Source organism: Stomoxys calcitrans, chromosome 1, assembly GCF_963082655.1.
Source record: "Stomoxys calcitrans chromosome 1, idStoCalc2.1, whole genome shotgun sequence".
Taxonomy (NCBI): domain Eukaryota; kingdom Metazoa; phylum Arthropoda; class Insecta; order Diptera; family Muscidae; genus Stomoxys; species Stomoxys calcitrans.
In genome coordinates, this window is record NC_081552.1 from 9,748,245 (window position 1) to 9,773,972 (window position 25,728).

General features: G+C 36.3%; 1 protein-coding gene across 4 annotated transcripts in view; it reads left to right on the forward strand.

The window, feature by feature from the left end:
• Positions 1–25,728, forward strand: part of LOC106091664 (rho GTPase-activating protein gacU) — a 47,651-nt gene that overhangs the window by 16,920 nt on the left and 5,003 nt on the right. The window contains exons 1-2 of one of the 4 annotated variants that reach the window (XM_013258265.2): positions 11,030–11,463; positions 12,442–12,742. In XM_013258265.2, coding sequence (XP_013113719.1) covers position 11,463; positions 12,442–12,742 — 302 coding nt within the window. In that variant the 5' untranslated portion in view covers positions 11,030–11,462. The other 3 variants (XM_013258264.2, XM_013258266.2, XM_013258267.2) reach the window with 3 other exon arrangements.

Sequence of the window (25,728 nt, forward strand, 5' to 3'; positions counted from 1 at the left end):
GATCTATGACATTTAAATATACATACAAGTACATGGACATCCAAACACATATGCCTGCTGGCTTAATCTGGTAGAAAACGAATAGAACATAAACTAAAACAACAAGAGCAATATCCACATCAAAACTGGCACTACAGAGAGACATTAAAGGTATGTATATGTGTATATTTATGTATGTATGTATGTTTGATGTTTTGTCATCGACTAACCATGGCTTGTAAACTACTGTTGCTTTACTAAGAAGAGAAAATTGTGTTTACCCCCATTCCTTTCATCTCATCACCCACATATAAGTATATTATCGCACGTAAGTACATATATATGGACAAACTTGCATTGATATTTGTCTGATTGTCATTATACTACATAGTAAATAAATCAGTTTGGTCTTTATCTTAAATTCACTCTCTCCCTCTGCTGTTGGGCTCTTAGGCTTAAGCCAATCTCAAACTCTCACAGTACTTGGCTTTCAAAGAACAGTAGGACTGATTAAAATGCCTGTCAGCGAGAGAGAAAGCAACTTTTAGAGAGAGAGAGAACGGTTTTTGTGTGGGCATTAAGACTGAAATGCCTTTTTGATATGATGAATGATAAAAAAAAACGAAACAATATTTTAATGACATCTAAATGGTTTAAAACTAAATTAAATTAAATGAGTTTATTAGGGCTCTTTGTGTCGATGATGTATTGTTGTTGTTATGATGCGGTCGTTATAAGCTAATCCGCATTAAATGATGAGGGTGAGGAATAAGTGGAATAAGGAAAGTCAAAGCATTCGAGAATAGGTATCTACATACTTTATGCAGCGATTTACTGTAGTTTTAGCATATACCCAAGCAATGAAAATGCCAACTGGCCTAACATCAAAGTTTAAAGGAGATAAAAACCATGAATCGCATTTGTCAAGGTCTTTGCCCTGTATCTCGTTATAGGCAAACAAATTATAACGGATAAGAATCGCGATGCTATTGGAGCTATACCAAGTTATAAACCGATTGGCTGTTAGAGACTAAAGTAGAACTCATTGTGCAAAATTTCAGCAGAATCGGATAAGAATTTCGCCTTCTATAGGTTCAAGAAGTAGAATCGGGAGATCGGTATATAATAATCGGTGTCATAACTGTGTCTTCTAGCGGCTCAAGAAGTCAAGATCCGAGATCGGTTTATATGGGAGCTATATCAGGTAATGAGCCGAATTGAACCACTATTGTTGGAAGTGATACCAAAACCCAATACCCATTCAAAATATCAGCTAAATCGGATAAATATTACGGCCTCTAGTGGCTCAAGAGGTCAAGATCCAAAGTCGGTTCATATGGCAGCTATATCAAAACATGGACCGACATGCCTATTTACCACCGCAACCGACCTATATTAATAAGAAGTATTTGTGCAAAATTTCAAGCGCCTAGCTTTCCTCCTTCGAAAGTTAGGGTGCTGTCGACAGACCAACGGAGATGGCTAGATCGACTTAAAATGTCATGACGATCAAGAATATATATACGTTATGGGGTCTTAGACAAATATTTGGAGGTGTTACAAATAGATTGACGAAATTAGTATACCCCCATCCTATGGGAATATAAAAACATATTCACTAGATGAGTGCAAATAGTAAGTACTGCGATTTGACAATTTTTTAACACCCTCCATCGTAGGATTGGAGTACACCGAACGAGAAATTGATACCAACGTTATTTATAGTAAAGTAATACCAAAACATTACCGTATGGTTTGAATGATTCTAAGCATTTAAAATACCATACGGTGACTGCGCCTTAAATGGTCCATTTTTGGCATACTCTTTCCAACATTTCGGTAGGTATCTCACAAATAAATGCTTCAATGTTGTCTTTCAATGCGTCAATTTAAGTGCGCTTGTCTATCTAGACATAACCTTTAACATAGCACAAAAAATAGTCTAAAGGCGTTAAATCGCTCTATCTAGGTGGCCAATTGACCGGTCCCGAACGTGAAATAAAACGTTCGCCGAACTTGCCTTTCAATAAAGGTGGAGTTACGTACTATGCGCACGCATTAAAAATGCAACTCTGCAAACAAATTCCCCAAAAACGACGCGCAAAAGTTAAAGAATCTTCAGCTTGACGATTCTACTCGAGCGTACTTCTGTTTTGCCATACGTGAAGTAGTGTTTTAAGGTCTCAAAGATATATGTTATGTTACTTTTGCGCGTTGCTTTTGTGGGATTTGTTTGCAGAGTTGCATTTGTATTGTAATATGCACGCGCATAGTATGTAACTCCACCTTAAGTCCATTGTTACGCGTGCTGTGTGGCACGTGGCACTGCCTTGTTGAAACCACATGTCATGCTCTTGAATTTTGGGCAAAAAAAAGTTGGATATCATCTCACGACAGCCCTCACCATTCACAGGTACGTTACGATTACCATTATCTTTGAAGAAGCACGGTCTAATAATGCTACCAGCCCATAAACCGCACCAAACTTTGACTTTTCCTGGATGCCTTGGTAGGTCCTGCAATGTTTCTGGCTGATCTTCACTCCAAAATCGGCAATTCAGTTTATTAACGTACCCATTGAGCCAAAAATGAGCTTCGTCGATGAAGCGCGTTCTTAACAGCGTTCTCATTTGCAAGCGTTGTTCGTTTGTATGACGATTCATGGTTAAATTACAGATCAAATTGAAGATGTTTGACAGTGAAACAAAACGCGAAATGTGCGTGAGTTGTTTAAACCAGTGTTACCAAAAATGATAATACCTAAAAATTCACCTTTTATAAAAAATGTTCACATATTAAATATTATGTTCTCGATGCCACCTTGTTTCCTCGTTTGGTCTTTGGCGTATAGGTTAGGTTAGGTTAGGTTGAAAAGAGGGTGGATATTAATCCACCCCATGCCACTATGGACATACACCTAAGCCAGTAATCGGCTTGTTGTGCGCTATAAAAACTATAAAGTAACCTCTAAAAAGAAATTTTTAAATTAGGATTTCTGTGTTACAAAATCCTTAATTGTTTTCAATACCACTCCCCTAAGTTGGTTCATGTCTGATATTGTCTCTACATCTAAGTACCGGTACCTGTTGGACGCGAAAGCCGGGCAATGACAAAGGAAATGCTCCAACGTCTCATCATCTTCCCCGCATGCCCAACACATGATATCACTTGCCGCACCGATTTAACATAAGTGAGCTCGTAGTCCTATGTGTCCCGTTATGAAAACAACAACTATACTGACCTCCTTCTTGCTTACTTTCAGTAATAGCCTCGTCTTTTCACGATCTGGGTCCCCCCATAGGATTTTCGCCGTCCTACCGACCGTTTCGCTATTCCACAATGTTGCATGCACATTCGTCGCCCACTCCCTTAACTCGGTCTGCGTCGACCCAAAAGGCTTCGGGTTAATCAAGTTTTATAGGCCCAATAATAAAGTAAAAGGCATCATGGATATATTATAATTTTGGAGCAAATAATGCTAGACTATGCAAACTAAAAAATGCTTCGGAAATTAGTATTCTAACCAGTGTTGCCACACAAGAAAATTATTTCCTACCAAAATTTAGGAAAAATCCAACCAAATACGACAGAAACCTACCAAATATTCTAAAAGCCAAAAATGCGATCTTTATTTTTATTCCCACCACCGAAGAGTTGGCCGTTTTGCCATTCCATTAATAAAACATCAAATTATACATTTTCAACTCTACAAAGTATACATATTTATTTTGTCGGTCCGTCTATTTGTTGAATTCACTCTGCAGCCTAAAGTTCAAAGATGGCCTATATTATGATATTACCCTTTATAACGATCTTCTGATAAAAAATCGAAGTCCATAAAAGTCGATTTCAATAAGCAATCGTGCAGAGTTCAGAAAAAGCGATCTCCTGATTTAAGGGTGTGAGCCCATTTTCGCCTTAACAGTGAGTTGCATGGACCCCTCAATAACTGAGTGTGAACTAAATCTGACCATATTTGTATGCAGCTGTCATATACGCCTCTTTTCCCATTGAAGGCTTTGAACGCATAAAAGCCGCATTTATTATCCAGAATTTACGAAAGACCTACCAAAAATGTAGGTAAGTCTACCAACCTACCAAGAGAATGAAAACCTACCAATTTTAGTAGGAACCTACCAAAAGCGGCAACACTGATTCTATGGGTGGTTTCAGGTCAATGGGGTTCAGGTTAAACCGTGACCTGCTCAATGCCATAGAACATTTATTGGGAGACATTGAAATTATGTTACAGAGAACCGTCTGTCAAATGTGAAAGAGCTATGGAAAGCAGTGTACAATGCTTGGTCCAAAATCCGTTTATGGCTATCACAGGAGATATGTAAAGATTTTATTACATCATAAATATGCCGAAGTTAACAAAAAAGAAGATATTACTATAGTCACAGAAATAATTTATGTTTTTAGTAATTAATTTTCAACTTTTGTGCTATTTGCTTTAAAAGTATTGGCGTATGTATCAATACTCCTTTTATTTTGAACAGCGAATATTGGCGAAAATTTTACTCAATGAAAGATTTTAAATTATTGTAGCTTTAATTAAATAACATATTGTTGAATAATTTACAGGATTGATTTGTTATTAATCTTACGTAAAAAGTTTAAATAAAAAAAAATTATTTAATTAGCACACTCCTATTATTCTGATAACATTTGTACGTATGTTCTTGCAAATTTGCCCACGAACATTCCAATAAGCGATCCTTGTTCCTGTTACATTAAACTATGTTTCCACTTGGAGCAAATCTAGAATTGGAAATTTCGTGTTTTGCAACGAGGTTTCTTATTTGAGGAGATTTGTAACAAAACGCTGTCAAATACGTCTCTGTTGACAAATAAAAACCGAATAAATCGTAGTGGAAACGGGTTTTTGAGACTATCTCAATTATGTGGATTTGGGCTCTATTGAAAACATGGTTTTAGATTTTCATCTACTCCGTCTGTCTGTGGAACTTACGATAGCGGTCGAACGAATACTGATTATCGCTTAAATCATGCAAATGCAGATGTATTAATATATGTATATTAATACTAGCATCAAGGTGGTCCGCTTCGTTACCCCCATTTTAGTGTAGAACAGTGAGTTGTGTTAGGCCCTTCGACACTCTTCTTCAATAAGGCTCAGATCGGTCCAGATTTGGATATAGCTGCCATACACACCGATCTCTCGATTTAAGGCGTTGGGCCCACAAAAGGCTCATTTATAATCCAATGTCGTCGAAATTTGGGACAGTGAGTTAAGTTAAGCCCCTCGACATACTTCAGCAATATGACACAGATCGGTCCAGATTTGGATATATGTAGCTGCCATATAGACCAATCTCTCGATTTAAGGTTTTTAGCCCTTGAGAGACGCGTTTATTGTCCGATGTCGTTGTGTTAGGGTCTTCGATATCCTTCTTCAATTTGGCCAGATCGGTTCAGATTTGGATATAGCTGCCATATAAACCAATCTCTCTATTTAAGGTTCTGGGGCCATAAAAGTCGCATTTATTGTCCGATGTCACCAAAATGTGGGACAGTGAGTTGTGTTGGGTCCTTCGACATTCTTCTTCAATTTGGATCAGATCGGTCCATATTTGGATATAGCTGTCATATCTGTCGATTTAAGGTTTTGGGGCCATAAAAGGCGCATTTATTGTCCGATTTCGCCGAAATTTGGGAGAGTGAGTTGTTTTATGTTCTTCGACATTTTTCTGCAACTTGGCCCAAAACGGTCCAGATTTGGATATAGCTGCAACATAGACCGATATTTCGATTTAAAATCTTGGCCACATAAAAGGCGCACTTATATTTATTATTTTTTATTTATAGATATAGCTAATAAAAAAATCAATATTTTGTTATACACAATTGAACAATGACTTTTACTTATTAGTATATAGTCCAAATCGGGATTTTTCATATACATATGTAGTCGGCGTTGACAAATTTTTTCACAGCTTTTGTGACTCTGTAATTGCATTCTTTCTTCTGTCAGTTATCAGATGTTACTTTTAGCTTGCTTTAGAAAAAAGTTAGACCTAAAAGCTTATTCCCTTAATTCTTTAAATTATTATATTCTAGATAATCTAAACGTATTTCGGGACCAACAGTTCGGTCTTAGACACCAGCATGGAACTCCAAAACAATGTCACCAAATTTAGATTGTGCTAATTTGTGTACGTGGATGTAAATTTTTTCTTCCAATTTTTAATATATCTACGGCAAACCCAATTTATTGGCATTATTAAAAGCGGTCATATCGGCGGAGATTTTTTTCCAACACATATTTCTTTGTTCTTGGCTCTCAGTTTTCTAACAACAAATCACAAAACAAATAAGCACATCAAGTTAAATGGGACTCCCGAAATTCAAAAATCAAATAACGAATGACTAAAAACAGACACATTAATTAAAGTTGGGATTCCCCGAAATACCGATTTTTATTTGGTAACTACTGAAACGACGCACAGTGGGATAAAACCGAAAAAAAACTAGGAAACAATATGCCATATAAGAACGGATAGAGATAACTTGGAAATTTAAAATGTTTAGAGCTGAGGTGCTATCGATATCATGTGCGAAATTTCAAGGACCTAAGACATCCGGGCGCCTCTTGCCAGGGCCCTAACGTTGGTCACCTCGGCAAATCTAATAAAAAAACAAGTAAAAGCGTGCTAAGTTCGGCCGGGCCGAATCTTATATACCCTCCACCATGGATCGCATTTGTCGAGTTCTTTTCCCGGCATCTCTTCTTAGGCAAAAAAGGATATAAGAAAAGAGTTGCTCTGCTATTAAAGCGATATCAAGATATGGTACGGTTCGGACCACAATTAAATTATATGTTGGAGACCTGTGTAAAATTTCAGCCATTTCGTATAAGAATTGCGCCCATTGGGGCTCACGAAGTAAAATAGAGAGAACGATTTATATGGGATCTGTATCGGGCTAAAGACCTATTCAGACCATTATAAACACGTTTGTTGATGGTCATGAGAGGATCCATCGTACAAAATTTCAGGCATATCGGATAATAATTGCGACCTCTAGGGGTCAAGAAGTCAAGATCCCAGATCGGTTTATATGGCAGCTATATCAGGTTATGAACCGATTTGAACCTTATTTGACACAGTTGTTGAAAGTAAAACTAAAATACGTCATGCAAAATTTTAGCCAAATCGGATAGGAATTGCGCCCTCTAGAAGCTCAAGAAGTCAAATCCCCAGATCTGTTTATATGACAGCTATATCAGGTTATGAACCGATTTGAACCATACTTGGCACAGTTGTTGGATATCATAACGAAATACTTCGTGCAAAAATTCATTCAAATCGGATAAGAATTGTGCCCTCTAGAGGGTCAAGAAGTCAAGACCCAAGATCGGTTTATATGGCAGCTATATCAGGTTATGAACCGATTTAAACCATACTTGGCACAGTTGTTGGGTATCATAACAAAACACGTCGTGCGAAATTCCATTTCAATCGGATAAGAATTGCGCCATCTAGAGGCTCAAGAAGTCAAGACCCAAGATCGGTTTATATGGCAGCTATATCAGGTTATGAACCGATTTGAACCATACTTGGCACAGTTGTTGAATATCATAACAAAACACGTCGTGCAAAATTTCATTTCAATCGGATAAGAATTGCGCACTCTAGAGGCTCAAGAAGTCAAGACCCAAGATCGGTTTATATGGTAGCTATATCAGGTTATGGACCGATTTCAACCATACTTGGCACAGTTGTTGGGTATCATAACAAAACACGTCGTGCGAAATTCCATTCCAATCGGATAAGAATTGCGCCCTCTAGAGGTTCAAGAAGTCAAGACCCAAGATCGGTTTATATGGCAGCTATATCAGGTTATGGACCGATTTGAACTATACTTGGCACAGTTGTTGGATATCATAGCAAAACACGTCATGCAAAATTTCATTCCAATCGGATAAGAATTGCGCACTCTAGAGGCTCAAGAAGTCAAGACCCAAGATCGGTTTATATGGCAGCTATATCAAAATATGGACCGATATGGCCCATTTACAATACCAACCGACCTACACTAATAAGAAGTATTTGTGCAAAATTTCAAGCGGCTAGCTTTACTCCTTCGGAAGTTAGCGTGCTTTCGACAGACAGACGGACGGACGGACGGACGGACGGACGGACGGACGGACAGACGGACGGACATGGCTAAATCGACATAAAATTTCACGACGATCAAGAATATATATACTTTATGGGGTCTCAGACGAATATTTCGAGTAGTTACAAACAGAATGACGAAATTAGTATACCCCCCATCTTATGGTGGAGGGTATAACAAGTAAAGATATCTTAATAATTCTTTTTGAATTTTGCAGATAAAAGTGTCATTATAAAACCAAAAATAAATACTGCCCAAATTTTTTTTACGAAAATCCCAACAATACCCACTTCAGGCAAAGGTGATTTCAAAATCGACATTTTTAGTAAATTTGTTGTGGAGGCTACAGATATTGTTTGGAGCAAAAAATTGTTTGCTTCTGTTTAGAGGACATATGGATTATACGAAAAACGAAGCCATTCCCCGCTGAAATTTCAAAAAATAAACATCAAGTGGACTTTTTGTAGGGATCTATCGTCCAAAATTTCAACAAGAATTGAGATATTGTATACATCGGACTTTTTTTGTAGGGATTTTTAAGCATTATCCAAATAAAGATTTGGCAACCCGAAATATAGTTCGAAATGTCGAGTTTACCAACTTTAAGGCCCTGGTAAGAGGCGCCCGCACCACCTAGGTCTTGAAATTTTGCACATGATTACACCTCGTCTCTAACTATTTAAAATCATGTTACAAACGTTATCTCTATCCGTTCTTAAATGGCATATTTTTATACCCTCCACCATAGAATGGGGGTTTACTAATTTCGTCATTCTGTTTGTAACACCTCGAAATATGCGTCTAAGACCCCATAGAGAATATATATTCTTGATCGTCGTGACATTTTAAATCGAACTAGCAATGTCCGTCCGTCTGTCTGTGCGTCGAAAGCGCGCTAACTTTTGAAGGAGTAAAGCTAGCCGCTTGAAATTTTGCACAAATACTTTTCATTTGTGTAGGTCGGTTGGGACTATAAATGGGCCAAACCGATACAGGTTTTGATATAGCTGCCATATAAACCGGTCTTGGGTCTTGACTTCTTGAGCCTCTAAAGGGCGCAATTCTAATCCGATTAGACTGAAATTTTGCACGTAGTATTTTGATATCACTTCCAACAACTGTGCTAAGTACGGTTCAAGCTGCCATATAAACCGATCTTGGGGTTGACTTCTTGAGCCGCTAGAGGGCGCAATTCTTGTACGATGTGGCTGTAGTTTTTCACGTGGTGTTTTGATATCACTTCCAACATTTGCGCAGAGCATGGTCCAAATCGGTCCACAAACTGGTATAGGTGCCATATAAACCAATCTTGGATCTGGATTTCTTGAGCCGCTAGAGGGCGCAATTCTCATCCGATTTAGCTAAAATTTTGCATGAGGTGTTTTGATATGACTTCCAAAAACTGTGATGAGTATGGCGCAAATCGGTACAAAAATTTCAAGACAATCGGACAACAAATTCTACCTACACCTTGATCACTAGAATACATGGACAGACAGACGGACATTGCTAAATCGAATCAGGGAGTGATTCTAACCGATCGGTATACTTATCAATGGGTCTAGCTCTACTCCTTCTTAGCGTTGCAAACAAATACACAAAGTTATAATACCCTGTACCACAGTGGTGGTGTAGGGTATAAAAAAAAACAAACCGATGCTTCTTATTGATGTAGGTCGTTGGGGATTGCATAGGCCAAATCGTTTATGACCCCCTAGAAGCTGCAATAGTTTTCCGTTTTGGCTGAAATTTTGTATGGAGTGTTCTGTTGTGACTTGCAACAACCTGCCAGTCGCGGTCCAAATCGGTCCATAACGTGTTATATTTTCCACACTGTCCAAATCGGTATATAACCTGTTATAGTTCTCATATATAAGCCGATCACCAGATTTGATTTCTTGGGCCTCTAGATGGCAAGATTATTGTTCGATTGGGCTGACATTTCGCACTAAGTCTTAGGTTATGAATTCCAATATCTGTGCGGAGTATGGTACAAATTGGTCCATAATCTAATATAACTCCCATAGATGCTGATCTTTTGATTTCACTTCTTGAGCTTTAAGAGGGCGCAATTATTATCCACATTGGCTGAAATTTTGTACGTAGTGTTCTGTTATGGCGGTCTATAGCCTGATTTGGTGCCCAATACATAAACCATTTTCGAAATCTCTAAATTTTTCCCGAAGTGTCATAATAAAATCAGTCTATAACCTTATATTGCTACTATATAAACAGATCTACCGATTAGTCTTCTACGCCCCAAGAAGGTTCAGTTTTTGGCTGATTTTGCACAAATTTTGTACTTCAAGTAAACATGTGCTCTTCAACTAAATGCATTTCCGTGGATTTTTAGTAGAATCCAAGACTCGAAAAAACTCAACTTAAATGACAAAATTCCTCCAAAATACAATTGGACATTTATGTTCATTTCTCGTCCTCTCATTATTTGCAAGAAACGCAAGCAACCACCTTCATACTACATACATTCTAAAAAAAAAAAAAAAAAAACACCGTCCGACCTAAATTAGACCAACAGAAATCATCTTGGAAATCACAGATGACGAAATTCCCTAAGTAAGGGAATGGGAAAACTTCAAAAACAAAAAATTGTCTAAAAACAATCATTATCTTCATAGCTCACTCTATGAGCCAACACGAGAGTGAGAGTACAATGATAAAATCAAAAAAATCAGGAAAGAGAGAGAGAGAGAGAGAGAGAGAGAGAGAGTAAAAGGGAGCATGGGCTACGGCTACATATGAGAGTATGTTTTGTTTTGAAAAACAGAAACAGAACTAGGCTCACAAACGCCGTCAAATTGTTGCTGATTCTTGGTGTGCTGAAAAACAAAATTACTGATATGGTCCCAAAGTAAAAAAACGGCAGCAATAAAAGTACAACGCCAACAATAATAACAACAGCTACACACAAGTAATAACAAAGACGTCAATGAGTACTGGAAAAGCAGCAACGTCAACACGAAGAGGGGTTTCCTAAGTTTTTATTTTTGGAGAGAGCGCCTCGTTTGTTTATTGCGGGGTTTTAAGCGTGATTTTTCAACGTCATTGTGTGTTTGAATGTTTGAACTGAACAAGGCGAAGAGTATACAGCGACGATTCTATTTAGCCGAGGTTTTTGCTGTGCTACCATGCCTGGACTTCTACCGAGTATTGTTGCTGTTATTGGGGAGTGTGTTGTGTGCATGAAACGGATGGAATGATCGTCGCCAAAGAGCGTTCTTGTGTTGTTATGGCTTGAAAATTTTTGTGTCTAAGACGAATTTATTTTTGTTTTTAGTAATATAGGCTGCTGTTGCTGCTGACTTTGTTCGCAGTAGTTGAGTGAGTGTGTGTGTGTGTGTGTACAAGTGCTGTTGCCGTTGTTTTTTGTTGTAAATCAATTTTGAAAATGCGGGCTCTGGCTGGGGTGGTTGGCTCTACGTTGTATGGCTTTTAGTTGGGTTTTAAACTTGGTCGTGAAGGGTAGTTGCAGGCGAACGAGAACTCAGCCATCACGACTCTTCTAAGCGGCAATAACAGTCACATATAAATAGGGGGTCACCCAAAGTGATAACTGTGAAAATCAAAACAAAATTAAATTGAGTTGAAATGAAATAAAAAAAAACAAAAAAAAAAGTCCAAAGTTCAATGACAATAAACAAGCCACTGCCTCAAAGCTTTAAGGCCTTATGTTAAAAAGTGTTAATATAAAGATATAAAATAACGGTCTAAATTCCTAAACAAAGAATAACAAAACTTTGATGAGCCATAAAAAGTTATTAAAATCTTTAAATTCACCACCTACCTCAACGACGAGTGACTTCAGCACTTCAATGCTCAACTCCTCTATCTTCAACGACAGCGGCCACAGATCCTCTCAAGAGATGAGTGCTAGCGCCGCCGCCTCAGCCGCAGCTATAGCATTGGCGTTAGATTTAAAGCCTAAACATTCATCACCAGTGGAGCACCCGAGTCAGCATCAGCAGAAAGTAAAAAAATGTGCGTTGACCCACAAACCAACGCGACCTTTTACTCGCAGTTTCCTAAATCAAAAGAAGAGAGAGGCCTTGGTCTTTAAAACTCCCAAAGGGACTTCTCCAAACTGTAGTAAATGTTGTAGTATCTCTAGATATTCCCCATCAACTTCTTCTACTTGTTGTTGTACTTCTACCACTTTAATAACTTCTATCAAACCCACCATACTTAAGAACTCCACCACCACCAACTCGTACAAATACTCATCATCTACTGCTTCATCAACTTCTTCCTCTTCTGTACTAACCAAAGAACAATTTTTATTTACCCTCGATTTACTTGCAGTGGTCCGACGCAATGCCTCCGACAAACTTAAACTGATACAAATGGTGCACGACAATCCCATATTGTGGGATTCACGTCTGCCCAATTTCAAGGGAGCCGAGGAGGAGAAGAATCGTGCTTGGGAGATGATTGGCAAGGAATTCAATGCGCCCGGCAGGCGTGTGGCGCGAGCCTTCAAATCTCTGCGAGAATCCTATCGTCGCGAATTGGCCCATGTCAAGCTAATGGGTAATAATTTTAAGCCCAAATGGAGTCTTTATGAAGCAATGGATTTTCTCAGAGATGTTATACGAGAGAGAAAGTAAGTGGAACGAACCTTTTTATATTCTTAGAATTTTTTGTTATAAAATTGATTCTCAATTCTGGACAAATCAAGAGATTTTACAAATTGTATATGTGGATATCGTTATACTCTCCACGAGTAACAACTTTTTTATACTTTTCTTTTATAATGAGTGGAATATTTAAATATTTATAATAGGAGTTTTTCTGGGCATTTAATTTGGACAATTCTACAGATATTTATTGATCGAAAAATAAACAAATATTGAAATTTATCAATACTTTCATTTTGCCTTAAAATTATGTAAAATTATTGGTAAACTGAATATTTTAAACTTTTTTCAGTTTCTTGTGTTGTTTGGATAAGATTTCGTGAGAATTTGGGAGGTTGGGGCTCTTATTTGCAAAATGAAGACTTGTGTAGAGTTACACAAGATTGTTGGCTAGCTAGATATTTTAATTGTTAAGAGGCTGTTTTATTAAGATGATGTAAGAATTTGGGAAGTTCCAAATTTGTTTAGTTTTTAAAAATTTTAATAAGTTTTAAAATTGTGAAATTTAAAGTATGGGTATTCATTTTATTAACTTCCCCTATTGCCATATTAGGATTTGGTGAGAAATTATGCAGTTCAGGCTAAGCGTTAGGATATAAAAAACAGTGTAGTTTTTAAAACATTGTAAAATTATGAAATCTGAAGTATGGGGATTGTTCCATTACCTTTATTTGTTGTTTTATTACGATTTGGTGAGAATTTGTGTAGTTGAATTGGGAAGTGGAGACTTGTGCAGTTTTTTTTTTATTAAAATAAATCCTTTATTTATAAAATTGAAAGCTTGAGGATTGTTCTGATAAGGCCATATCAAAGGAGGCCAACATTCCGTAAGGCTTTTCAAATCAATTACATCGCATAGTAAAAAAATTGGTACAATGACTACAAATTAACAATTTTGAATATACTTTTTATTGTAAATTAAAGGTCGTAACTTAAATAGGGTTACTATATTTTTGAAGAAAAAAAAAAATTAATTTTTGTGGTAACGCTAGCTTCTCAATTTTTAATGGCTTTTAGCAAGCTTAAAGCAAAGGTGGTGTAATACAATTTTTTGGTTCTTATTTTATAACCACCACCATAAAAGCTGCATTCATTACCCGATTTCGCTGAAATTTGAAACAGTGGTTTTTTAAGCCTCCCGACATCCGACCCAAATATAAATAGAAACAGCCGCCATATAAACCGATCTGCCGATTAAGGGTCTGAATCCCATTGAAGATTTACTTATTACCCGATTTTGCCGAAATTTGATTCAGTGAATCCAACCCAAATATGAATCAGATCATACTATATAGATATAGCTGTCAAATAGACTCATTTTCCAATTTAGGGTCTTAATCGGGTTTATTGCCAGATTTCGCTGAAATTCGTTGTAGAACAGTTCTCGGGACCTGTGTTCAATATGATCGAGACCATCTCCTATTCAAATATAACTATGGAAGTAGTAGTGGAGTTATACTAAAATAGGATGATTATTATATCCTTGGTGGTTGATTACCCAAAGTTCGGCACGGTCAAACTTAACACGTTTTTACTAGATTCAATATTAATTGCACACTTGTTTATCGAAATTTTAATTATAACTCATACTTAAAAACTCACAAGTGTCGCCAGCACTAGGAGAGAACCACCGGTGAAAAATTTTTTTCCGTTGTTGTCGCCGGGATTTGAACCCAGGCGTTCGGCGTCAGAGGCGGACATGCCAATCTCTGAGCTACGGTGGCCTCCTAGACTAGTTTTGTTTCCTAGCGCTAGCTTATAAACTGTCTTTGCTTTTGTCATGTGACCTGAGAAGGCTTTTTCATGTGATGTAATCATTCTATGTATTTTTCAAAACCATATTTTTGGAATTATCCACTAAATCCCATATGAAATGCCAAAAAAGACGCTTGAATTCAATCAGCCCCAAAGAACGTGCTTGCTAAAGTACTTAACCAATGCGCAAAAAACAAGAGCATCCGAATTGACAAAATGGTTTACGCCCAGTTATGACGTGAATGTGTTCTGAATAATGGCGGCTATGGCAATACAAAAACCAACAACAGCTACAACGGCCATAATGATAATAATAATCTTCTTATAAAGACGAGTACAAAACACATTTTCATCCTACCCCTGATTTCTTTGCTTCATCATTCGAACCAAGCCATGTCATTCCATTACCGCCACTGATTATTCTTCCACAGTATTTTATTCATTTTTCGCCGCTCACAATGATGATGATCATCACATTAAGTAATAAAATGTGTTTTGCTTTCGGCGGGGCAAATTCATTCGACCAACCGATGAATCCAATCAACCGTCCAAATTGAGCCACAAACTAAAAGCCCTTCCAACACACAAATTTAAACCGAGAATTTCATCCCCCATTTCTTGTGCCATTTTCCAGCTTGATATTGTAATTGAAGCATTCTATAGAACACGCCATGCCACCTCGTCACTCGATCATACAATTGCTCCATAAACGTAGATACGTGCGTTGTCGTCGTTGTTGCTGGTTTGGTTTCGTTCAAGTGAATAAACATTTATTGCCACATACTTTTGCCGCAGTAGGCCGCCTGCTGGCTTTATAGTTTATAGTCTCCATTTCGTTGAGGCAAATAACACGGCTTCTAAATTGCTAAACTCGCATAAGAGGCAGATCGAAAAAATAGTATATAGACAACAGAAATAGTTTAAAATGTTTTTTTAAATCACACAGAAGCGGCGATAGACAGCGAACAGTGAGTTCGCACATGATCGAAGGAAAGTCAAGTTTAAAGAAACCTTTAAAACACAATGTATTATTTGAATTGTGATAAAATGGGTGCAATAACTGTCTTCTTTTTATAAAAATGGTAATAAAGCATTTGTTTTGTCAGTGGAGAATAGGATTCAAAATTAACAATTGCTCTTTTACTTAATTGTGAAATGAATTTGCTTTGCTTCATGCTCCGTGGGAAAGTAATTAAAAAGTGGAGACTTTTGTAGAGTTTAGGTATTATTTATTTATTTTTTAGTTTTGCAAAAGATCTATGGCTTTAAACCTTTCCACGTGAATAGGACATACAAAGTGGAATCTTGTGTAGAGTTTCACAAAAGTGTTTATAAATGGTAAAATATAACATTTCATACTGATTCTTTTAGATAATAAAAGTTTTAAGTTTTTTTTTTTGTATCATAAAGGATTCGTTATTTAAACTAAAATACGGGTTTTCCCAATAAGAATTTGACTCATCGAACTTGTAGCTTGTGGTCCCGTCCTATCTAAACCATATGTCGTCCAGGTCCATATCGTCCAATTTAAGCCACAAATAATCAGTGAGCATGGTGCGGTAGCGTTGCCCATTCATTGTAATGTGATTGTTGGCATCATCGACGAAGAAGTATGGCCCAATGTTGGCGCTGGCATGCAAACCGCACCAAACAGTTATTTTTTGTGGATGGAGTGTTGCTTCACGAATCACATGTGGATTTTCACTTCACCAATAAAAGCGTATTTTGCTTACTGACGAATCCATTAAGTCAAAAAAAGAGCAAGCGCTCTTAAAGTAACAGTCATCGACTCCGAATTCCGATAGTAAATTTTTATGATTTGCAGGCGTTGTTCGTTCGTGTACTTTACCATAATGAAATGTTGAATTTACTTAATAAATTCACAGTGACAGTTCGGTGAATAGTAGTTGCGCCAGGTCCCTATTAAAACCCTCTATTTTGGTTCAAAATTGATAGCTAAGTATTAACTTTAAACTGGAGGATTATTTTTATTTTATTATCTTGCATTTTTTTACTTTATGGCCAAGATTTATGCAATAAATTATTCCATTCGTACAATATATACTTGGTGGAGACCTGCGCAGACAGGGTTCTTGAACTACTTTTGACCTTTTAATATTAAATCTTTATATGTACATACTTTCTAAGTCATCCAGTTAAAGAGTAAATTTCAAAGTGGAGACTTGTATCAAGTTTCTAAAACTAGCTTGCAAGAGTATTAGTAAATACTACTTTGATTTCCATCAATAGAAACACCAAAATTTTGTTCATACAAATAATTTGCACCATATACTCACAATATTTGGCCAATCATTTTTCAGCTAACTTTTTAAGTAAGTATTTTTATATTATTTTTAGCTTTATACTATTTATATGAATTCAATTTATAAAAATTCAATGATCTTCGCCCACAGTGAGTGCTATGAGAGAAGTTTGCCCCTGTACCTTTATGGCATGTTTATGGGCAAATTTGTCAGAAGGCAAGTGTATCAAATCTATAAAAATTAGTCATTTGTGCGTTAATAAAGCGTGCGAGTATTAACATTTGATTATATACTTATGAAGGAGGCCACCGTAGCGCAGAGGTTAGCATGTCCGCCTATGACGCTGAACGCCTGGGTTCGAATCCTGGCGAGACCATCAGAAAAAATTTTCAACGATGGTTTTCCCCTCCTAATGTTGGCAATATTTGTGAGGTACTATGCCATGTAAAACTTCTCTCCAAAGAGGTTTCGCACTGCGGGACGCCATTCGGACTCGGCTATAAAAAGGAGACCCCTTATCGTTGAGGTTAAAACTTGAATCGGACTGTACTCATTGATATGTGAGAAGTTTGCCCCTGTTCCTTAGTGGAATGTTCATGGGCAAAATTTGCGATTTGCATTATATACTTAGAGTAGAGATATTCAAAAATGTAAAACTAATAGAAAAAAGTAAATATTTCTCATCTTTGTAAATAACTCAAATTTGTAGTTTTTAGTTGATCTTAAAAGTTCAAACTGGCTGTTTAAACATTTTTATACCTTATCCATTTTGTTTTCCCATTGCCTTCCCTATTTTCACCACTGTATTCACATTGCGATTATTTTCTTCTCGTCTCCGTTTTCCTTCAATTGATTAAAACCGTTTTCATTATTTATATGCATGTGTGTGTTCGTGTCTTTTGAGTGTTCTTCGCCTGGTCTTTGTGTTTTGTTTGTCTATTACCCTCTCGCTCTGGTCTTTGGACGATTTCTTTTTGGCAAATGGGGGGAAAACATCTCTCTTATGCTCTCATAATTTCATTGAGGAGATTGGCGAAGGCGGCTCAATACTCATCTCATTTTGGTTTTAACCCGGACTTTTCTTTGTAGGCGAGGGGTGTAGAAATGGGAGAGTGTCGAAGATGTAAACACACACATACACAAGTTTTTATTTCAGTGGAATATTTTATATTGGGACACATTTATTTGTGGCTGATTGCCGTTGACATGATCGCTGGTGACCACTTTGCCCCTCGTTTCCTCTTTGAAGGTTTTAGTTTTTTAAGTACGGCATATGGCCCCATCCGGGTAGTAATTGTAGTGGCAGCTTTTGTTGGAAATTGGCTGAGCATCATTTATTCTGTGCCGAGTGATGATGATTGTCTCGTTCTGGCCTACAAAGTCGGTATGTTTCCTGTATTTCAAACTTTGGAGGGTTTTTTCTTCCCATTTGAATTGCTTTTCGCCCCCCCCTTTTTGTTGTTTGTTGACTTGCTTGTGGTTTCTGTTTGACGTTGCTGCTGCCTTTGATGGCCTTTAAATTTGTGCACTGTTTCGGGTGAAATAAGTGAGAGTGGCTTATTGTACGTACGTAGAACATACTTGTGGTGATTGCAATGGATCGTTGGATGGATGGTCGGCCCAATGGGATATGGATGCAAGGTTGTATGTTGTACTGCATACACTTCTTGACTGTAGACATGGTTTCTTGCCGGCTTGCTTGCTGTTTATTATTTGTTATTATTATTTTGCCCCGTCTCTTATCAGCCTTTAACCGTTTTATATTTTGTACTTTTCTGCCTCTCATTTAAATATGGTTGAGATCTATACATTCACACAGAGCAATGTAGTATGTATGTACATACAAACATTTGTATGTGTACGTCCATATGCACATATTTATAGTGCGAGTCCCATTCGTACATTGTTGTTATGCATGAGGTTTGCTGTTTTAGCTGTTGTTCGGTCCGCACATAGAGCGATGCTGAGGAAGATGTTGACAATGGTGGTGCTGATGATGATGGTACAGTTGTCGTCAACCTCAATTAATTTAAACGGATTTTTTCAATTCCATTGTGAAATGTCAGTTTTCTTTACATGGTTGATGTTGTTTGCTGGCAACAAATTGGTTTTTGCTGCCCGCTGACGATTTTGTTTGATGACGAATTTGATTGAGCCAAAGTTTAAAGCAATGACACTTTAGCATTAACCTAGTTCTCAAAATGAAAATGTTTATTAATTAATTTAGATGCCGTATAAATCCATCTGGAGGCTACCGTAGCGCAGAGGTTAGAATGTCCGCCTATGACGCTGAACGCCTGGGTTCGAATCTTGGCGAGACCATCATACAATTTTCATCAGTGGTTATCCACTCCTAATGCTGGGGACATTTCTGAGGTACTATGCCATGTAAAAACTTCTCCCCAAAAGAGGTATCCCACTGCAGCACGCCGTTCGGACTCGGCTATAATTAATTTATGCCGTATAAATACATCTGCACAGAATTTTTTAAAAGCCTTGCAAAGTTCTGTGAAGAATTTAAGTACAATTTTTTATATATACGGTTTCTACTTGTGAGAATAAGTTTTATGAGAATAAGTTTAAAGATGATTTGTGCCTCAGTTTTAAAACAATCAAAGATGTTTACAAAATTTGGAATAGAGCACACCATTGACGTTATGCATCTACATATTTATATTTGGCTAATAATGCATTAAACCCGCTTTTTCTGCCGATCTTTGTGAGTGGGGATCTTTGATTTTTTTCTATCCATCTGACCTGTAATATTGGGTTGCCCAAAAAGTAATTGCGGATTTTTCATATAGTCGGCGTTGACAAATTTTTTCACAGCTTGTGACTCTGTAATTGCATTCTTTCTTCTGTCAGTTATCAGCTGTTACTTTTAGCTTGCTTTAGAAAAAAGGTGTAAAAAAAAGTATATTTGATTAAAGTTCATTCTAAGTTTTATTAAAAATGCATTTACTTTCTTTTAAAAAATCCACAATTACTTTTTGGGCAACCCAATATAATGCCGCATAATATGACATTTAAAATTTTCAATTTCTACCTAAAACATAGAAGTGGACACTTGTGTAGAGTTTCCAAACAACATGTTAAATTTCTTATTAAACAATAACAAAAATTTGGCGATCTTCAACTCATTGATTTTCGGTGTCTTCACAATTCTCCACTATAGAGTATTGAGACAATACACAATTTTGTGTGTTTATATAATAAAATTTAATTTTTTAATTTGTTTTGCCTGTTAGGGCGAGATCTTTAAATTTTACAATTTTTGTTTGTTTCTCTTTCGAGACGAGCTGAATGATCGAAGATGCAAATGGAAAAGGAAAGCCAAAGGTAGCAACACACACTAACCACTATGGGACGCGTTTCGTCTTTGGTTAGAAGACTTTTCAACCATATTAGGTGTGATGGCTTCAAGGGCCGTGCGTTGGTATGTTATATTTAAATTGTATTTAATTGCGAAAACGCATGTATGATACAATTACCACATTAACCAAGCTCGACAACCCTGCTTATTAGCTGTACCTTTTCCAATGCATTTAGTTTTGTGTAAGGGCAGACATTCTGTCTGTGGTAAATTACACTTTCTTCCGTACCACACATGATTTAGTTCATCTGTTGAAAGTTGTATTGATGGCTTCGAACGCTAAGACAGCGGCAATGACTCTCGCCGTTGCTTCGTGGTCCCAGGTTTGAATCCTGGCCGGGTTCTGCCGAATTTTTAATTTTTCAATTTTTTTTGCCTCTTAGGGCGAGATCATTAAATTTTACAATTTTTGTTTGTTTCTCTTTCAAGAAAAAAAATATTCATAAAGGAAATAAAATATGTAATCAAACATTTGCTTCCTTTTAAATTTGGTATTTTTAAAAATTCTTGTCAAGTGAAAATATTCTTCCTTTCAAAATGTACTAAGACTTCTTATCAATGAGCATTATGCATACAGCTATTACGCCTTATTTAAAGCCAAAGTCTTGCTATTTTCTCCCAATTCTTAAAAATTTTAGTAAAACTTCTTATGAAAATAAATTTAAAATATTTTTTCCCTGTTTCAATGAACCATAAACCTATAAAAATTTTGCAATAAAGTCCAGCAATGATTTTATGTACTATATTTATACTTGTTTAACATTATTTTTACCCCTTTTTTCTGCCGATCTTTGTGAGCGGAGGCTTAATGGTTTCAATCCATATGATTTGCAATATATCCTTTTTGAAATTTTCAATTGCAACCTAAAACAAAAAGTGGAGACATGTTTAGCGTTTTCAAAAATCATGTAAATTTTTTTTTTTACTAAAAAATCATATGTGACAATCTTCACAAAATTTTTAAAATTTGCACGGATCTTCATATCAAACAAAACAAAATATCTCATCAATCTTTTTGCTACTAAATACACTGTGCTTCCCATAAAATTTGATATTTTTAAAAATTCTTGTGAAATATTTGTCTCCATATTCAATAGAAAGTGTCGCTCCTTTCAAAATGTTCTATGAGTTTTTTCTTATCAATGAACTGTTACGCGTCATTTTAAAGCCAAAGCTACAAGCTAATATGTTTCTAGTACACAAAGTGAGTAAGGTTTCTTGTGTTTTATCACCATACCATACAATTCCTTAAATGTTGATCAATATTATGGTGTTGTCGTCTCTATGGTACATATAGGTATTTTTATATTAAGCCATCGTTATAACGCCACAGCAGAAGAACTAAAGGGTGATTTTTTTGAGGTTAGGATTTTCATGCATTAGTATTTGACAGTTTACGTGGGATTTCAGACATGGTGTCAAAGAGAAAGATGCTCAGTATGCTTTGACATTTCATCATGAATAGACTTACTAACGAGCAACGCTTGCAAATCATTGAATTTTATTACCAAAATCAGTGTTCGGTTCGAAATGTGTTCAAATTTTGACAAATTTTGTTCAGCGATGAGGCTCATTTCTGGTTGAATGGCTACGTAAATAAGCAAAATTGCCGCATTTGGAGTGAAGAGCAACCAGAAGCCGTTCAAGAACTGCCCATGCATCCCGAAAAATGCACTGTTTGGTGTGGTTTGTACGCTGGTGGAATCATTGGACCGTATTTTTTCAAAGATGCTGTTGGACGCAACGTTACGGTGAATGAACACATTTCGAACCGAACACTGATTTTGGTAATAAAATTCAATGATTTGCAAGCGTTGCTCGTTAGTAAGTCTATTCATGATGAAATGTCAAAGCATACTGAGCATCTTTCTCTTTGACACCATGTCTGAAATCCCACGTGATCTGTCAAATACTAATGCATGAAAATCCTAACCTCAAAAAAATCACCCTTTACAAGAAATTACCAGCTTGCTGAACATAAAGGCATCAACTGCTACTCTCTTTGTAGTTTCTGTTATTTTCTTTATTATACCCTCCACCATAGGATGGAGGGTATACTAATTTCGTCATTCCGCTTGTAACACATCGAAATAGTAATCTGAGACGCAACAGAGTATATACATTGTTGATCGTCTTGGCATTCTAAGTCGATTTAGCCCAGCCCGCTTGAAATTTAGCACGAATATTTCCTATTCGTGTGAGTCGGTTGGGACTGTAAATGGGCTATATCGGTCCATGTTTTGATACAACTGCTATATAAACCGATTCTGGATATTGACTTCTTGGGCCTTTAGAGGGCGCAATAGGTTCATAACCAAATATAGCTCCCATTTAAACCTATCTCGGATCTTGATTCTTGAGCTGCTAAAGAGCTAAATTATTATCCGATTTGCATGAAGTGCTTCGATTAGACCATCAACAACTGTGCCAAGTATAGCCTTATTCGGTTCATAACATGATATAGTTCCCATATAATCAGATTTCGGTTCTTGACTTCTTGAGCGTCTAGAGGGCGCAATTATTATACGATTTGGCTGAAATTTTGAAAGAAAGACTTTTGTTAAACTTTTAATAACTGCCAAGTATGGTTCAAATCGGGTCATAACCTTTTATAGGTCTCATATAATCCGATCTTAGATTTTGACTTCGTGAGCCTCAAGGGCGCAATTATATCCGAAAATTTTGCACAAATTGTTTTGGTTGGCCATCAACAGCTGTGCCAAGTATGGCACAAATCGATTCATTACCTGATATAGTTTTCATACCAACCGATCTCGTATCTTGACTTCTTGAGCAGCTAGAGGGCGCAATTATTATCCGATTTGGTTGAAGTGTTTTGTTCTAACTTCTTATCCGACTTCTTGAGCTACTAGAGGACGTAATTATTAACCGATTTGTCTAAAATTTAGCATGAAGTGGTTTGTTTTGACTTCGAACGACTGTGCTAAGTAGGGGCTTAATTGGTTCATAATCTTTTTTTTTTTTCTTGAACCACTATAGAGCGCACCACGATTTGGCTGAAATTTTGAGTTCCACTTTGGTCTCCAATAACCAAACCAAGTACGGGCCCAATTCGTTTATAACTTGGTATAGCTCAAATAGCAAAGGAAGTCTTGTCCGTTATGGTTTGCTTGCCTATAAAGAAATATCGGCCAAAGAACTTGACAAATGCGAAGCATCTTGGAGTGCATATAAGATTCTGTCTAGCCGAACTTAGCACGCTTTTACTTGTTTTTGTTTATCAATTTTTGAGTTTCAAAAAATCCCACATAATATTCCTTTTAAAAATGGTAATTGCCACCTGTAGCAAAAAGTGGAGACTTGTGCAGAGTTTTTAAAAACCATGCCAAAAGTTTTAAATGCATGGCAATCTTAATTTTAATAATTTTCGGTGTCTTCACTACTCTCCACTATAGTTTTTTAGGTAAAATATTAATATTTCGCACGTTTTGAAATATGAAATAAAATTTTTTAAAAGTCCATGCTGAGAAATTATTTATAAGCCATAGATCTTCGTATGAAACAAAACAAAATATCAAATCTAACGCTTAGCCATAAAATTGGATTTTTTTTAATTCTTATGAAATGTTTGTATAATATTCGATATAAAAACTCCTTTCAAAAGGTACTATGAGTTCTTATCAATGAGCATTATGAATTTGGCTGTTACGCTTCATTTTAAAGCCATAGACCCAAACAAATAAGTGCACGATGGCATTAAGGTTTCTTGTGTTTTTATCACCATTTCAAAAAACATTCCTTAAATGTTGACCAATATAATGCTGTTGTCGTCTATATAGTACATAAGTACAGATATGTTGTATATTGGTATATATTTATATCAAGCCATCGTTATAAAACCACAGCAGAAGAACTACAAAAAATTACCAGCTTGGTGAACTAAAGGCGTCAACTCCGGCCCTCTGTGCAGTTTCTGTTGGTTGTTTTTTTTTTGTTTTTTATTATTTAATTTTTTTTTTTGTGAACATATGTATAGCTATGTTCCATTTAAACCCCCTTTTTCTTATCACTGAAGTCTGGCTATTGCTGTTGGGCGGGCGGGCAAGCAATAAGCATGGAATATAGTATGTGGCGATTATATTGGTGCTTGTGGTGGTGGTGGCGGTGGTAGAATTGGTCGATTCGTATTTTTGCCCGTATTTTGATCACAAGTGAAACCTTGTTTAAATAATTAAAAGCGAAAAAAATTAAAGAACACCAAAGAACCGTTCATCAAAACAACGATGAGAATCGCCGTTGTATAGAATATGGAAATGTATGTACATTATTATGAACTTTCTGATACGATTTTTAATAAAACGCGCCAAACAAAGCCATTTTTGTTGTTGTATCCATTGACGCTGTCGCCTCGCTGACAACGACACGTCGGGGCTGAGAAATCGTCTTTGTTAAGAAAATCTACCCCGACATGACTCATTTATTGATGACAATGGGGCAGAGTTTAAAGTAAAAAAGCTTTTGAAATTGGGTTTGAATAAATCATCACTAAGAGTTGGTATTGTGAAACGATCTGGCCAAGGTTCTTTTCAACAGGTTTAGATCCCCCAGCGAAAAAAGGGATTTCAAATACAAAGGGATTAAAAAAATCCTTTTTGCGGGAAGTTAGAGAAGTGGTCTTGTTGAATTTGTTCATTCAACACTTAGCTTCACATTTTTGGCAAAGAAATATTAAGGAATGTTAAGTACTTTGGTTCTAACAAAATTTTACTAAACAAGATTTTCTGTTTATCGAACTTTTTTTTAACTTTGCTCAAATTAAATGAAATTAATTTGAAAATTATTAAGGTGGTGATATATTTTTTGTATATATCTTAGATTGATTTTTTTTTTGCATTCAACTACTTTTGAGTCTCTAAATCAAATGGTGAAGAGTTTTGAAAAAGGAAAGGTGGAAATTAGTCTGGTTTAACATTTGAGCTTAAAGGGCAGTACGCACCAAAACATTTATGTATCCACTGGAAAATAGTATAGACTACAAGATGGCGTCAAACATCGATTTATAATTTTGGCGATTTTTAATAATTTTTGGCTAATAAAGTATATATGTACGGAAACTAAACATTTTTATTTGCAAACAATTTTATTTTATGTTGCATGGACCTATCAAAACATATATTGTCATTCGTAATTACAATTATAAATTCTCCAATGCCTATTATATCACCTTGTTACGCATGAATATTTCATACATACCTGCATATGAAATACCTGCATTCGAAATTTTCGGTAACGGTGTCGAAACCGAAAATTTCTCTTAGGATATACTTAATTTACAATAGTAACTAGGCATCTTATTAATAGAATATAAATATTTTTTGAAAACATATTTAAAATGTGAAATTATCTGTAGAAATTTAATTGGATTACGTTTCTAAGCAATAAGCGGAGAGTTTAAGAGGAATAAAAAAAAAATCTAAAAAAGGCAATTGTTTATAGGAATTCATACTCTGCGCAAGCTTCCACTTAATTATTTTAAATAGTGGAGAGTTTTGGAGAGCTAAACAGCTCTGGAAGAGAAGCAATAATTAATATATCTTTT